The 16544-nt window shown below is 38.7% G+C and overlaps 1 protein-coding gene across 1 annotated transcript in view; it reads right to left on the reverse strand.

Moving 5' to 3' along the window:
* Window positions 1-16544, reverse strand: part of DGKK (diacylglycerol kinase kappa) — a 163528-nt gene that overhangs the window by 19797 nt on the left and 127187 nt on the right. The window contains exon 15 of the mRNA XM_047843840.1: window positions 1208-1427. Within this exon, the coding sequence (XP_047699796.1) occupies window positions 1208-1427 (220 nt within the window). The remainder of the gene's footprint in view (window positions 1-1207; window positions 1428-16544) is intronic.

The following is a 16544-nucleotide window of genomic DNA, read 5'->3' on the forward strand; positions in this document are numbered from 1 at the left end:
CTCAGAGCCAGGGGCAGAGGGAGAAAGGTGGAAAACCCTCTGCTCTTCTACCTCCATTATCATCTTTGTTAATACATTTACTCACAGGACTGTTTTCCAGACTTGAGCCTCTAGGACCATGCCATTCTTTCATCCAAATGTTTCACCCATTACAAGAATATTTGAGAAGCCTCCTTCCTTTCACCAGCGTATATGTTGTATGGCTCAGATGCTCAGCCTGTGCCAAACCTCATAGGTTCAATCCCTATTCTACTAGATGTGCCTTTCTCTGTCCCATGGCCACAAGCTGCACCTCTAAATCTGACTTATATGTTCATGGAGGAGACTGAGAGTTAGTTGTGATAAGATTATGGGTACATCCCCACTTGGAAACTTAACTACAGAAATAGAGGCAAACAAGCTGTTTACTTCATTCCCAGTGCATAATGGAGATTTTCCTTCTTTTTTGGAAACTTGCTGAGGCTGTAACTAAAGGAACCAAGGCAGGAGAAAGTGCCATGGCTAAAAGTCAGAGGCCATCCAAGGGACTTCATTGCTATGTGGACTTCTCAACTCCACCAGTTCAAGAACACATGGTCTTATACCATTTTCTGATATGTTTTTCAAGGAAGCATTGTGGGTAGAAGTGGGAGCCAAAATGTTAAATTAAGAAGTTGGAGGAGTTTAAAGAGTTTTCATACTGAGTTGGAAGCTTACAGATGTCATGAGTTGTGGGAAATGGCAGTCAATGCCAGAGATCCCAGGACCACTCTCAGGGTCCTTGTGCCTGATTAATACTATATAAGACATGCAGAGATGAACACTATTTTCTTTTTAAAATAGTCACAGGCTTATGGATTGGAAGGAAACAGGAATAGGTGGAAAAAAATTCCATGGCTGGTGGTGGAAGCTGACAGAGCTTTGAGCCAGACCTCTTGGGAGCTGTAATTGTTTAGGATGAGTGTTAGTTCCAAAAATAAATGAGTTGCAAGGATTGAGTGTCTGGGAGGTAGGAGGAGCCAAAGAGACAGCTTATTAGGACTGAGGTTTTTCAAATTATCAGTCTGAAGACTGACTTTGAATACTATATGAATACAGAATCTAGTCAAGTTTTGGCAGTGGAGTCAAATAGAAGACCCGGAGTGCCCAGAGTGAGGGAGACCAGTAAACCATCCACTGGAGCCTTCTCTTTCCTTTACCTCAATTGCCACAACTCTGGGACCCTTACCTTGTTCAACTTGGAATATGATGAGCTTCAAGGATTTCTGGAGATTCTGGGCCTTTGTGGCCAGCTCCAACTTGCACTTGGCTATGTGGTCTATTTGAGGGATGAAGGGCTTTCCATCTGCCTTTCCACTGTCTGCACATACTGTAGCACTTTTCTCAACTGCTGCCTCCTCAGCCAGGATATCAATCAGGGCACTGAGCTTGTCATACATTATGTCGCTCTGTGTAATGATGAAGGGGACAGGGCATTGTTATGAGAGGTTAGTGCTTGAAAGGACAGAATAAGGAACTGGGTGGTATGTGAGAGGTGGGGAGAGATAGTAGTTGCCCAGGAACCCTGAGCATAGAAAGTTGAATGTGAGGAGATAAAAGTTTGAGGAAAGAAGTACTTGGTAGATGTGATGAGATAGCCAAAGGGTGCTAGGGTATCAAACAGATATCGTTTGCTTTTGAGCAGCTACAGGCATCAATGTATATTGCCAAGTTTTTCTCATGTCAGACTGGCCTGTAAAATGATATGTAATGTGGTAAACTTGAGGAAAGAGAAAAATTACTGGATTGGCGTTTCTATGGGCATGCTCCTATGGATGTGGGTGTACCTCTGCGTGGGTGTCTAGTGTCTGCCTTGGTATATGCATATGTTTGGGGACTGCATTCAGTGATTATGGCTTGATTTCCAGCTCCATCACTTAATAGTTTGTGACCTGAGGCAAGTTACTTAACCTCTATGTGCTTTTATATTCTAGGGCAGTTGTGAAGATTAAATAAATTAATGCATTAAAAATCCTTAAACATTTCCTGGCATAGTGTAAGTGTTATATAAGTTAACTATTGGTGCTGTTGTTATTATAGAGAGGCTGTTATACAGAGGTTATTATTTAGAGGTTATTATAGAGGTTAATGTGGGTGTATTTCTAGCATGTATTTGTACATATTTTCATGTATGTTCTAGTATACAACCATGTCCATACATGCTTGGTGTACACTTGTGTCTATGTGTAAGCAGATGCTTGGCATATGCTTAGGTACATGGTACATGTATTAGCATGCATAATGCCACTCTTCATTTGGTGAGATGGAAGTTTGATGAGGTCAGACTTCTCCCATAATGGAGGCATACCAGCCTCTTCTCATTCCCTTTCTTTTACAATACCCAGTGAAAGGCACATTTCCTTTTCTTAAGTTTATTTATTTATTTTGAGAGAGAGAGAGAGAGAGCACAAGGGAGAGGAGAGAGAGAGGGAAAGGATCCCAAGCAGACTCCACACTCAGAGCACCATATGGGGCTTGAACTCACAAACCTGTGAGCTCATGACTTGAGCCGAAATCTAGAGTTGGACACTTAATTGACTGAGCCACTCAGGTGCCTTCACATTTGCTTGTCATTAAAAAGGGGGCCCTGGGACTTCCAGGGAGATGGCAGAGTAGGAGGATCCTAAGATCACCTCATCCCATGGATACACCTACATAACAGCCACATCAGTGTAAATAATGCAGAAGATGACCCAAAGACCAGCAGAACAGATTATCCACAGCTAATCATAGAGAAGAGGCCACATTGACAGTTGGAGGAAGGGCAGAGACATGGTTGGGAACCAAAATGACCTGTGAGACTATGCAGGTTGGAAGGACACCAAAGTACAGAGAAGGGAGAGAAGACACCACACAAGGCACCCCAGGTACAGGGGACACACTGAGAAGACAAACCCCCATAACATTTGGCTTTGAAAACCAGAGGGGCTTTGTGAGTTCCTATAATCAGTGGGGCTCAACACCAGGAACTTTAAAAATCAGTGGGCTCAGTTATGGAAGAGCTGGAAGGTGAGAGGAAACTGAGTTTCTACCCTTAAAGACACAACAAAACAACCCCACTGAGATACAGCATAGAAGCAGCAGTTTGATAAACACTTGGGGGCATATGGGAAGGAGATTTATTTACTAATCTCAGAACGTGTGCTGGAAGGACAGGGATCCTTAGGAAACTTCTCCAAGAATAAAAGAGCTGGCAGGTGCCATTTCCTTCCCCCGCTCCCAGCCTAGAAACACAGACACCTGTGGGAACCAAGAGGAACACTTTCTACCTAGCTTGCTAACAGCACACCCCACCCCTGTGCACTTCTGTGGACCTGCCCCCTTCAACCCATCCTCAGCAGTTCTCCAAAGAAGCTGCACGTCCTCTCCCACAGAGACAGGCACACACCTTGCTAATACTGGGCACCCCACTCCCTGAATTCTGTGGACCCACCCCATCAAACATGCCCTTGGCAGGAGTCCATCCAAAGTGAGGACACAAGCATGGCATTGTGCAAGCAGCCAGGACAGGCGCCAGCACCACTCCAAAGTGACTTCTGCTCTGGGGAGAGGGGAAGATAACCACACACATCAGTTCTACTGCAGCTCAAGCAGTGGGCTGGGGGCAGACATATGGTTTGACTGCAGCCCTCAACCACCAATGAAAGCTTCTCAGGGTACAACACAGGGAGAGTGCCCTGCCTACCAACAAAAGCCTCTCAGGGGGCAACACAGGGAGAGCATCCTGCAGTTTGGTCTTGGCAGATCTGACAAATGCCTGGTCTGACCCACCTCAAGCCTAATGTGGCTCCAAACTGGCCCATTAACCACACAAGGATGAAACACTACCCACAACAGGCAAAGAGAACCATTTCAGATGACTCGACTAAAGACAAAAACAGCTCAGCCACAAGACCAGGGTACACACAACACACAGGAGACACTCTTGAAGTGCCAGGTTCTGGTAAGCAGAGGACACTGCACTGCAGGGCCTCTTTTTTTTTTTTAATAAGGCTACTACTTTCAAGAACAGGAGGCATAGCTGACTTTTCTAACACATAGAAACAAGTATAAAGAGTTATAAAAAAATGACACAGAGGAATGTGTCCCAAATTAAAGAACAGGGCAAAATCACAGCAGGAGAGCTAAACAAAATGGATATAACTAATATGCTTGATAGAGAATTTAAAGTAATGGCCATAAATATAGTCACTGAATTTGAGAAAAGAGTGGAGGACCTTAGTGAGACCCTCAACAAAGAAACAGAACACATAAAAAAGAACCAATCAGAGATGAAAAAAATCAAAAATTGAAATTAAATATACAGAAGCCGAAGAACAGATGAGTGACCTGGAGGATAGAGTAATGAAAATCAAGCAGGGTGAACAAGAGAAAGAAAACAGAATAATAAAAAATGAGAATAGATTAAGGGAGCTCAGTGACACCATCGAGCATAACACCATCCACATTGTGGGGATCCTAGAGGGAAAAGAGAGAGAAAAGATTGCAGAATATTTATTTGAAGAAATAATAGCTGAAAATATTCCCTAATCTAAGGAAAAAATTTCCAGATCCAGGAAGCACAGAGATTCCCTGACAAAATCAACCCAAGGAGGTCCATACCAAGACACATGGTAATTAAAATGGCAAAAAATAGTGATAAAGAGAGAATTTTAAAAGCAGCAGGAGAAAAAGAGATAACTACTTACAAGAAAAACCACAAAAGGCTATCAGCTGATTTTTCAGCAGAAACTTTGCAGGCCAGAAGGGGTGGCATAATATATTCAAAGTGCTGAAAGAAAAAAACTTGTAGCCAAGAATACTCGATCCAGCAAAGCTATAGTTCAGAATAGTAGGAAAGATCGCTTCCCAAACAAAAGTTAAAGGAATTCATCACTACTAAACCAATCTTACAATAAATGTTAAAGGAGATTCTTTGAGTGGAAAGAAAAACCATAGGCAGAAGTAAGACAAGTAGGAAGCACAAAAGCGGTAAAATTAAGTATATCTATAAAATCAGTTAAGGGAGTCACAAAATAAAACAATGACACCATATACCTAAAACGTGAAGTTGGAGAGAGGTTAAAATTTACTGCTTTTAGAATGGGTTCAAACTTAAATGGCCATCAACTTAATATAGACTGCTATATGTAGAAGATGTTATATCCAAACCTAATGGTAACCACAAATAAAACTAGTAGTGGATATCCAAAAAAATAAAGATAAAGGAATTCAAGTATGTCACTAAAGAAAGCCAGCAAGCCATGAGAGAAGAGAGCAAGAGAAGTAAGGAACACAGAAGAACTATAAAAACAATCATGAAACAAGTAACAAAATGGTAATATGTATATACTTTTCAATAATTACCTTGAATGCAAATGGACTCAAAAGTCATAGGGTGATATAATGGCTAAAAAAGTAACACCCATCTATACACTGGGGTGCCTGGGTAGCTCAGTTGGTTAAGCATCCGACTACTGCTTTTGGTTCAGGTCAAGATCTCATGGTTCATGAGTTTGAATCCCGCATTGAGCTCTGTCCTGACAGTGCAGAGCCTTCTTGGGATTCGTTCTCTCCCCTCTCTCTCTGCCCCTACCACACTCATGCTCTCTCTCAAATAAACTTAAAAATTTATACAGAAAAAAGACCATCTATATGTTGCATACAAGAGACTCATTTCAGACCTATAGACACATGCAGACTGAAAGTTAAGGGATAGAAAAAACATTTATCATGCCAATAGAAGTGAAAAGAAATCTAGGGTAGCAATTCTTATATCAGACAAAATAGACTTTAAAACAAAGACCCTAACAAGTGCCAAAGAAAGACACTATATAATCATAAAGGGACCAATCCAACAGGAAGATATAATAATTATAAATATTTATGCACCCAACATGGATACACCCAAATACATAAAGCAGCTATTAAAAACCATACAGGAAGTAACTGATAGTAATACAATAATATCAGGGGATTTTAACACCTCACTTACATCAATGGGTAAATCATCCAACAGAAAATCAATAAGGAAACTGTGGCTTTAAATGATACTGTTGACCAGATGGATCTAATAGATATATTGAGAATATTCTATCCTAAAACGGTGGAATACACACTCTCTTCAAGTGCACATGGAATATTCCCTGGTTAGATCACATGTTTGGCCATAAAATAGTCTCAACAAATTAAAAAAGATTGAAGTCATATCATGCATCTTTTCTGATACAATGAAACTAGAAATCAACCACCAGACAAAATCAGGAAAGAAAACGAATACATGGAGGTTAAATAGCATGCTACTAAACATGAATAGGTCAACCAAAAATAAAAGGGAAACCAAAAAATATATGCAGAAAAATGAAAATGAACACACAAAGTCCAAAATCTTTGCAGTGCAGGAAAGTTGTTCTAAGAGGGAAATTAATAGTAATACAGGTCTACTTCAAGAAGCAAGAAAATTTTCAAATAAACAACCTAACCTTACACCTAAAGGAGATAGAAAAAGAAAAGAACAAAACCCCAAAACAATAGAAAAAAAAGAGGACTCAAATAAACAAAATCAGAAATGAAAGAAGAGAAATAAAAAATGATAACACAGAATGGTAAAAGATTATGAGAGAATATTATGAAAATTATATGCCAACAAATTGGACAACCTAGAGGAAATGGATAAATTTTTAGCAACAAGTCACTTCCCTTAACTGAATTAGGAAGAAATCGAAAATTTGAACAGACTGATTACCAGCAATGAAATTGAATCAGCAATCAAAAAAAACTCTGAATAAACAAAAGTCCAGAACCATCTGGATTCACAGGTGAATTCTACCAAATATTTACAGAAGAGGTAAAACCCATTCTTCTGAAACTATTCCAAAAAAACAAAAGAGCAAGGAAAGCTTCCAAATTCATTATATCAAGTCAGCATTACCATGATAACAAAACCAGATAAAAACAATACAAAAAAAAAAAAGAAAACTATAGGCCAATATCTCTGATTAACATAAATGCAAATATCCTCAAGAAAACACTAGCAAATCAAACCCAACAATACATTAAAAAAATCATTAACCATGATCAAATGGGATTAATTCCTGGGATGCAACATGGTTCAGTATTTGCAAATTTATCAGTGTGATACATCACATCAACCAGAGAAAGGATAAAGACCATGTGATTATTTCTACAGATGTAGAAAAAGCATCTGACAAAGTAAAACATCCATTTATGATAAAAATCCTCAATAAAGTATGTTTAGAGGGAACATGCCTCAATATAATAAAGATCACATATGAAAGCCCACAGTGAACATCATAGTAAATGGTGAAAAACTCAGAGCTTTTCCCCTAAGATCAGGAACAAGACAAGGATGCCAACTGTTACCACTTTTATTCAACATTGTAGTGGAAATCCTAGCAACAGCAATCAGATAACAAAAATAAAAAGCATCCAAATTGGTAAGGAAGCAGTAAACTTTCACTATTTGCAGATGACATCATACTGTATATAGAAAACCCTAAAGACTACACACACACACACACACACACACACAAACACTACTGGAGCTGATAAATGAATTCAGTAAAGTCACAGGATACAGAATTTATATACAGAAACCTATACACTGATAATGAAGTAGCATAAAGAGAAATTAAGAAAACAATCCCTTTTACAATTGCACCAAAAATAATAAAATATCTCAGAATAAATTTAACCAAGGTGGTGAAAGATCTGTACCCTGAATACCAGAAAACACTGATGAAAGAAATTAAAGATGACACAAACAAATGGAATGATATTCCATGTTCATGGACTGGGAAAAAAAATTGTTAAAATGTCCATACTACCCAAAGCAATACACATTTAATGCAATACCTATCATATTATCAACAGCAGCTTTTACAGAACTAGAACAAATAATCCTTAAATTTGTATGGAACCACAAAAGACCCCAAATAGTCAAAGCAATCTTGAGAAAGAAGAACAAAATAGGAGGTATTACAGTCCCAGATTTCAAGATGTACTACAAAGATGTACTTCAAGATGTAAGGTACTGGCACAAAAATAGACACATAGATCAATAGAACAGAATAGAGAGCCCAGAAATAAACTTACAAACATAACTCAACATAATAAAAGCCATTGGTGAAAAACCCATAGCTAATATCATCCTTATGGAGAAAAACTGAGAGCTTTTCCTCTATGGTTGGGAACACGACACGGATGTCCCATCTCACCACTTTTATTCAACACAGTACTGGAAGTCCTAGCCACAGCAAACAAACAACAAAAAGAAATAAAAAGCATCCAAATGAGCAAGGAAGAAGTCAAACTTTCACTTTTTTTTTGCAGATGACATGATACTACATGTACATAGAAACCCAAAAAGTCTCCACCAAAAAATTGCTAGAAATGGTAAATGAACTCAGTAAAGTCTCATGATACAAAATCAATGTATAGAAATTTGTTGCATTTCTATGCACCAATAATGAAGTAGCAGAAAAAGAAATTAAGAAAACATTCCCACTTACAATTGCAACCAAAACATTAAGATACCTAGGAATAAACCCAGCCAAGGAGGTAAAAGACCTGTACTCTGAAAACTGTAAAACACTGATGAAAGAAACTGAAGATGACACAAAGAAATGGAAAGACATTCCATGCTCATGGTATGGAAGAACAAATATTATTAAAATGTCTATACTACCCAAAGCAATCTACACATTTAATACAATCCTTATCAAAATACCACCAGCATTTTTCAAAAAAATAGAAGAAACAATCCTAAAATTTATATGGAACCACAAAAGACCCTGAATAGGCAAAGCAATCTTGAAAAAGAAAAGTGAAGCTGGAGGCATCAAAATTCCAGACTTCAAGTTATATTACAAAGCTGTAGTGATCAAAACAGTATGGTACTGGCACAAAAAATAGGCACAGAGATTAATAGAACAGAATAGAAAACCTAGAAATAAATCCATAATTATATGGTCAATTAATCTTCGACAAAGCAGGAAAGAATATCCACTGGGAAAAAGACAGTTCCTTAAACAAATAGTGTTAGGAAAACTGGACAGCAACATGCAAAAGAAAGAAACTGGACCACTTTCTTACACGATACACACACACACAAACTCAAAATGGTCTAAAGGCCTAAATGTGAGACATGAAACCATAAAAATCCTAGAAGAGAGCACAGGCAGTAACTTCTCTGACATCAACCATAGCAACTTTTTCTAGATAGGTTCCCTTAGGCAAGGGAAAAAAATATTCTGACTATATCAAAATAAAAAGCTTCTGCACAGAGAAGGAAATAATCAACAAAACTAAAAGGCAACCTATGGAATGGGAGAAAATATTTGCAAATGACATATCCAATAAAAAGTTAGTATCCAAAATATATAAAGAACTTATCAAACTCAACACCCACAAAACAAATAACCCAATTAAAAAATGGGCAGAAGGCATGGACAGACATTTCTCCAAAGAAGACATCTAGATGGCCAACAGACACATGAAAAGATGCTCAACATCACTAAGCATCAGGGACATGGAAATCAAAACATCAATGAGATATCACCTTACAACTGTCAGAATGGCAAACATCAGAAACACAAGAAAAAAGTGTTGGCAAGGACGTGGAGAAAATGGAACCATCGTTCACTGTTGGTGAGAATGCAAACTGGTGGAGCAACAACTGAAACAGTATTGAAACGCCTCAAAACATTAAAATAGAATTACCATGAGATCCAGTAATTCCATTACTGGCTATTTACCCAAAGAAAATGAAAACACTAATTCAAAAAATACATGTAACCGTATGTTTATTGTAGCATTATTTACAATAGCCAAGATATGGAAGCAGCCCAAGTGTCCATCGACTGATGAATGGATAAAGAAGTGGTATAGGAGGGGCCAAAATGGCAGAACAGCATGTAAGTTTTTTGTATCTTTTGTCCCTGAAATGCAGCCAAATCAACACTAAACTATCCTACACATGAAGAAAACTGATTTGAGGATTAAGACAACAATCTGCACAACCTGAACCACAGAACTTGGCAGGTACACAGTGCAGAGAGGTGAACGAGGGGAGAGAGAAGCTGTGGAGGGCAGGGAGCTGTTTTTGCTTGCAGAGAGAGGACAGAGATGGGGGGAGAGTACGGGAAAACCAACCCCCACAAAAATAAGCTGGAGAGAAAGGGGAAAAGTGGAAATAGCTGCAGGTACTGAACAAAAAAGGGAGAAAGGAGAAAGGAGAGGGTTTAAATTCCATTAGGACTCTACAAACAGGGGAGTGCAGAGTCTGAAATTCTACAGCCTGGTACCTGGCGGTGCTCTTGTGGGAAGGGCGAATCCCTGGGAGCAGAGAGTGAGGTCCGAGGGGTCCTCAGTCCATATGGGGAGCAGCGGTTCCCCTGCTGGGGTATTTGGTTGGTAGAGGCTGTGCGGCCACCCCCCAGGCAAAGGTCCCAGCGGACCCTGGAGAACAACCACATTTACTGGTGTTGGAACAAGAATGTTAAGGGTGAAGCCTGGCACTAGATGTGTGTTATGATTTTTCATAATCCCTGAAGTGCTGCTGCTACAAGATCATGTGAAATTTTCCTGGGGAGGGCTGGCACCCAACCACAGTCTCTGGGCATTGGCAGCAATGCAGTCTCGTGCATGTTCCTGGGGGGTGGGCCAGCACCTGGCCATTGCTCAGCACGACCACCCCCAAAGGATCTGAGCGGGTCAAAGCTGAAGTCCTTCAGAAGTGAGGAGATGGAAGGAGGGGCCAACATGGTGGAGAAGTAGGGGAATCCAAAGTTCCCTCCTCTCTCAAACAAAGCAGTGTTGAATCCAAAGGACTTTGAACTCCAAGAATCTGGGAGGCAGGAAACAGTTGTGTCCAGGGATCCACCAAGACAACCTGATGGGCCATAAGTGGGGCTTCAGAGAATGGACAGAGGGCCCACAGTGGAGGCGGGATCCGCCTCACCAAACCACGCTCCTCCTCGCCTGTTAACTGCATATCTACTAGAGTGGGATTGACACTGACAAACCAGACATCCCCTCCTCCAGACCAACGCTATTGCCTTGTCTGATGTAACTCTTGGACAATTCTTATTATATAGATATATTCTTCCTTCTTTTTTTCCTTCTTATCTCCTCCCTCCTCTAGTCTGGTTACTTTGGTTGTTGTTTTTTTTTTTAAGCAGAAATATTTAATCTGTTCTCTTGATACATGTTCTACACCTTCTTTATTTTATTTTCTCTCTCTCTCTGTATTAAGCTGAATAGTTTTTCTGTCTGGTCAATTTTCTTTTCTTTTCTTTTTCCCTGCCTCCTTCTTTACTTTCCTTAATCTCTCTGGATTAAGCTGTAGAGTTTCTTTGGTCAATTTTCTTTTCTTTTCTTTCTCCCCACCTCCTTTATTTTCCTTTCTCTCTCTCTGGATTAAGCCATACAGCTTCTCTATCTGGTCAATGTTTATTTTTTATTTTTCCCCATCCCTGTCATTTCTCTCTTTGTATGGGATAAGGCCTCTTCCATCAGCATGCCTCCACCCTGTTGTTTACTTGTAGCTGGTGTTTCTGGTTGTTTGTGGGGTTTTTTTGGTTTGTTTCTGTGTGTGTTTGTGTGTTTTTGTTTTGTGTCTTTGCTTTTTGTTTGTTTGTTTGCTTGCTTTCCTTTCCAGGTCTATTTCAATGAACAAATCAAAGCACACCTGGTGGAGGGTCCAAAACATCACTACGAGGAGGGAGATAAAGTAACCAAAGTCACAACAGAGAGCAAGTAACACTCTCCAAAAAAACACCTCCTGCAGGGCCAGGCCCTGGACAGTGTGTGATGTCTCTTTAATATAGTAGTGCTCACAGGGCACATAACAAGTCTTTAAAATGCAGAAGGGACAGAAAACTAGCCAAGATGATGAAATGGAAGAATTCTACCCAAAAGAAATACCAGGAAGAAATGACAGCTAAAGAATTGATCAAAACAGATATATAACGATATAACTGAACAAGAATTTAGAATAATAGTCATAAGATTAATTGCTGGGCTTGAAAAAAAGCATAGAAGTCAGCAGAGAATCTATTGCTGTAGAGGTCAAGGAACTAAAAAATAGGATGAATTCAAAAATGCTGTCAGTGAGGTGCAAAATAAACTAGAGGTGGTGACAGAGACTATTGAAGAGGCAGAGGGGAGATTAAGTGAAATAGAAGATAAAATTATGGAAAAAGATGAAGCTGAGAAAAAGAGAGAAAAAAATTCTGGACCATGAGGGGAGAATTAGAGAACTAAGTGATTCAATGAAATGGAACAATATCTGTATCATACGAGTTCCAGAAGAAGAAGATAGAGAGAAAGGGGCTGAAGATGTACTTGAACAAATCATAGCTGAGAACTTCCCCAACCTGGGGAATGAAAACAGACATTGAAATCAAGGAGGCGCAGAGAACTCCCTTCAGACGTAACTTGAGTCGATCTTCTGCACAACATATCATAGTGAGACTGGCAAAATACAAAGATAAAGAGAGAATTCTGAAAGCAGCTAGGTATAAATGGGCCTTAACCTACAAGGTTAGACATGTAAGTGTAGTAACAGACCTACCTACTGAAATGTGGCAGGCCATAAAGGAGTGGCAGGAAATTTTCAATATGCTGAATAGGAAGAAATATGCAGCCAAGAATCCTTTATCCAGCAAGCCTGTCATTAAGAATAGAAGGAGAGATAAAGGTTTTCCCAAACAAAAAATTGAAGGAATTCATCACCACTAAACCAACCCTACAAGAGATCCTAATGGGAACTCTGTGAGTGGAATGTTGCAAAGACCACAAAGTACGAGAGACATCACTACAAGCATGAAACCTACAGATAACCCAATGACTCTAAACCCATATTTTTCAGTAATAACACTGAATATGAATGGACTAAATGCTCCAATCAAAAGACATAGGGTATCAGAATGGATAAAAAAAAAAACAAGACCCATGTATTTTCTGTCTACAAGAGACTTATTTTAGACCTGAAGACACCTTCAAATTGAAAATGAGGGGATGGAGAACCATCTATCATGCTACTAGAAGCCAAAAGAAAGCTGGAGTAGCCATACTTCTATCAGACAAACTAGATTTTAAACTAAAGGCTGTAACAAGAGATGAAGAAGGACACTATTTCATAATTATGGGGTCTATCCATCAAGAAGAGCTAACAATTATAAATGTTTGTGCACCCAATTCGATAGCATCCAAATACATAAAACAATTAATCATAAACATAAGCAATCTCATTGGTAAGAATGTGGTAATTGCAGGGGACTTTAATACTTCACTTACAACAACGGACAGATCATCTAGACAGAAAATCAATAAACAATGGCCAATAAACAATAATCAATAAACTAGCCTAGATGGACTTGACATATATATTCAGAACTTTGTGTCCTAAAGCAGCAGAATACACATTCTCCTCGAGTTCACATGGAACATTCTCCAAGATGGATCACATACTGGGTCACAAAACAGCCTTCAATAAATGTAAAAGAATTGAGATCATACCATGCACATTTTCAGATCATAATGCTATGAAACGTGAAATCAACCACAGGAGAAAGTTTGGAAAACCTCCAAATGCATGGAGGTTAAAGAACATCCTACTAAAGAATGAATGGGTCAACCAGGCAATTAGAGAAGAAATTAAAAAATATATGGAAACAAATGAAAATGAAACATAACAATATAAACCCTTTGTGATGCAGCAAAGGCAGTCCTAAGAGGAAAATACATTGCAATCCAGGCCTATCTCAAGAAACAAGAACAACCTCAAATACAAAATCTAACAGCACACCTAAAGGAACTAGAGGCAGAACAACAAAGAAACCCCAAATCAACAGAAGAAAAGAAATAATAAAGATCACAGCAGAAATAAACAATATAGAATTTTAAAAAACAGTAGAACAGATCAATGAAACTAAGAGGTTTTATGAAAAATAAAGAAAATTGATAAACCTCTAGCCAGGCTTCTCAAAACGAAGAGAAAAAGGACCCAAACAGATAAAATCACAAATGAAAGAGGAGAGATCACAACCAACATCACAGAGATACAAACAATTAAAAGAGAATAGTATGAAAAATTATATGCCAAAAACTGTATAATCTGCAAGAAAAGGACACCTATATTCTTAGACACCTATACACTACCAAAACTCAAACAGGAAGAAATAGAAAATTTGTACAGACCCATAACTAGTGAAGAAATTGAATCAGTTATCAAAAATCTCCCCCAAAATAAGAGTCCTGGACCAGATGGCTTCCATGGGGAATTCTAGCAGCTAATACCTATCCTTCTCAAGTTTTTCCAAAAAATAGAAGTGGAAGGAAAACTTCCAGACTCATTCTATGATGCCAGCATTACCTTGATTCCTAAACCAGACAGATACCCCACAAAAAAGGAGAATTACAGGCCAATATCCCTGATGAGCATGGATGCGAAAATTCTCAACAAGATACTAGCAAATTGAATTCAACAGCATATAAAAAGAATTACTCACCATGATCAAGTGGGATTCATTCCTGAACTGTAGGGCTGATTCAATAGTTGTAAATCAATCAATGTGATATATCACATTAATAAAAGAAAAGAAAAGAACCATATGATCCTGTCAATCAATGCAGAAAAGCATTTGACAAAATTTAGCATCCTTTCTTAAATAAAAACCCTCAAGAAAGTCGGGATAGAAGGAACATACTTAAACAATATAAAAGCCATATATGAAAAGCCCACAGCTAATATCATCCTCAATGGGGAAAAACTGAGAACGTTCCCCCTGAGATCAGGAACACGACAGGGATGCTCACTCTCACCATTGTTGTTTAACATAGTGTTGGAAGTCCTAGCATCAGCGACCAGACAATGAAATGAAATAAAAGGCATCCAAATTGGCAAAGAAGAAGTCAAACTTTCACTTTTAGCAGACAACATGAGACTCTACATGGAAAACCTGAAAGATTCCACCAATGGTCTGTTAGAACAGATCCATGAATTCAGCAAAGTCTCAGATACAAATCAATGTACAGAAATCGGTTGCATTTTTATACACCAATAATGAAGCAACAGAAAGAGTAGTAAAGAAACTGACTCCATTTTCAATTGCACCAAGAGCCATAAAATACCTAGGAATAAACCCAACCAAAGATGTAAAATATCTGCATACTGAAAAGTAAAGAAAACTTATAAAGGAAATTTATGGAGATGCAAAGAAATGGAAAAATATTCCATGCTCATGGGTTGGAAGAATAAATATTTTTAAAATGAAAATATTACCCAAAGGAATCTACACATTCAATGCAATCCCAATCAAAATTGCACTGGCATACTTCTCAAAGTTAAAACAAACAATCCTAAAATTTGTATGGAATCACAAAAGACCCCGAATAGCCAAAGTAATATTGAAGAAGAAAACCAAAGCGGGAGGCATCACAATCCCAGACTTTAGCCTCTACTACAAAGCTGTAATCCTCAAGACAGCATGGTATTGGCACAAAAACAGACACAGAGACCAATGGAATAGAATACAGAACCCAGCACTGGACCCATCAATGTATGGCCAACTAATCTTTTCCAAAGCAGGAAAGAGCATCCAATGGAAGAAAGACAGTCTCTTTAGCAAATGGTGCTGGGAGAACTGGACAGCAACATGCAGAAGAATGAAACTAGACCAATTTCTTACACCATTCACAGAAATAAAGTCAAAATGGATGAAATACATAAATGTGAGACAGGAAACCATCAAAACTCTAGAGGAGAAAGTAGGCAATGACCTCTTTCACCTCAGCTGCGACAATTTCTTGCTTGACACATCTCCAAAGGCAAGGGAATTAAAAGCGAAAATGAACTATTGGGACCTCATGAAGAGAACCCAGCACTGCAAAGGTAACAATCAACAAAACTAAAAGACAACTGATGGAATGGGAAAAGATATTTTCAAATTACATATTGGATAAAGGGTTAGTATCCAAAATCTATAAAGCACGTACCAAATTCAACACCTGAAAAACAAATAATCCAGTGAAGAAATGGGCAGAAGACATGAATAGACACTTCTCCAAAGAAGACATTCAGACGGCCAACAGACACATGAAAAGATGCCCAACATCACTCATTATTAGAAAAATACAAATCAAAACCACACTGAGATATTATCCCACACCTGTCAGGGTGGCTAAAATGAACAAATCAGGAAACTACAGATACTGGTGAGGATGTGGAGAAACGGGAACTCTGTTGCACTGTTGGTGGGAATGTAAACTGGTGCAGCTGCTCTGGAAAACAGTATGGAGGTTCCTCAAAAAATTAAAAATGGAACTACCCTATGACCCAGAAATTGCACTGCTAGGAATTTACCCAAGGGATACGGGAGTGCTGATGCATAGGGGCACATGTACCCCAATGTTTATAGCAGCACTTTCAACAATAGCCAAATTATGGAAAGAATCTAAATGTCCATCAACAGATCAATGGATAAAGAAGATATAGTTTATATATACAATGGAATACTACTTGG

Source organism: Prionailurus viverrinus, chromosome X, assembly GCF_022837055.1.
Source record: "Prionailurus viverrinus isolate Anna chromosome X, UM_Priviv_1.0, whole genome shotgun sequence".
NCBI classification, from domain to species: Eukaryota; Metazoa; Chordata; class Mammalia; order Carnivora; family Felidae; genus Prionailurus; species Prionailurus viverrinus.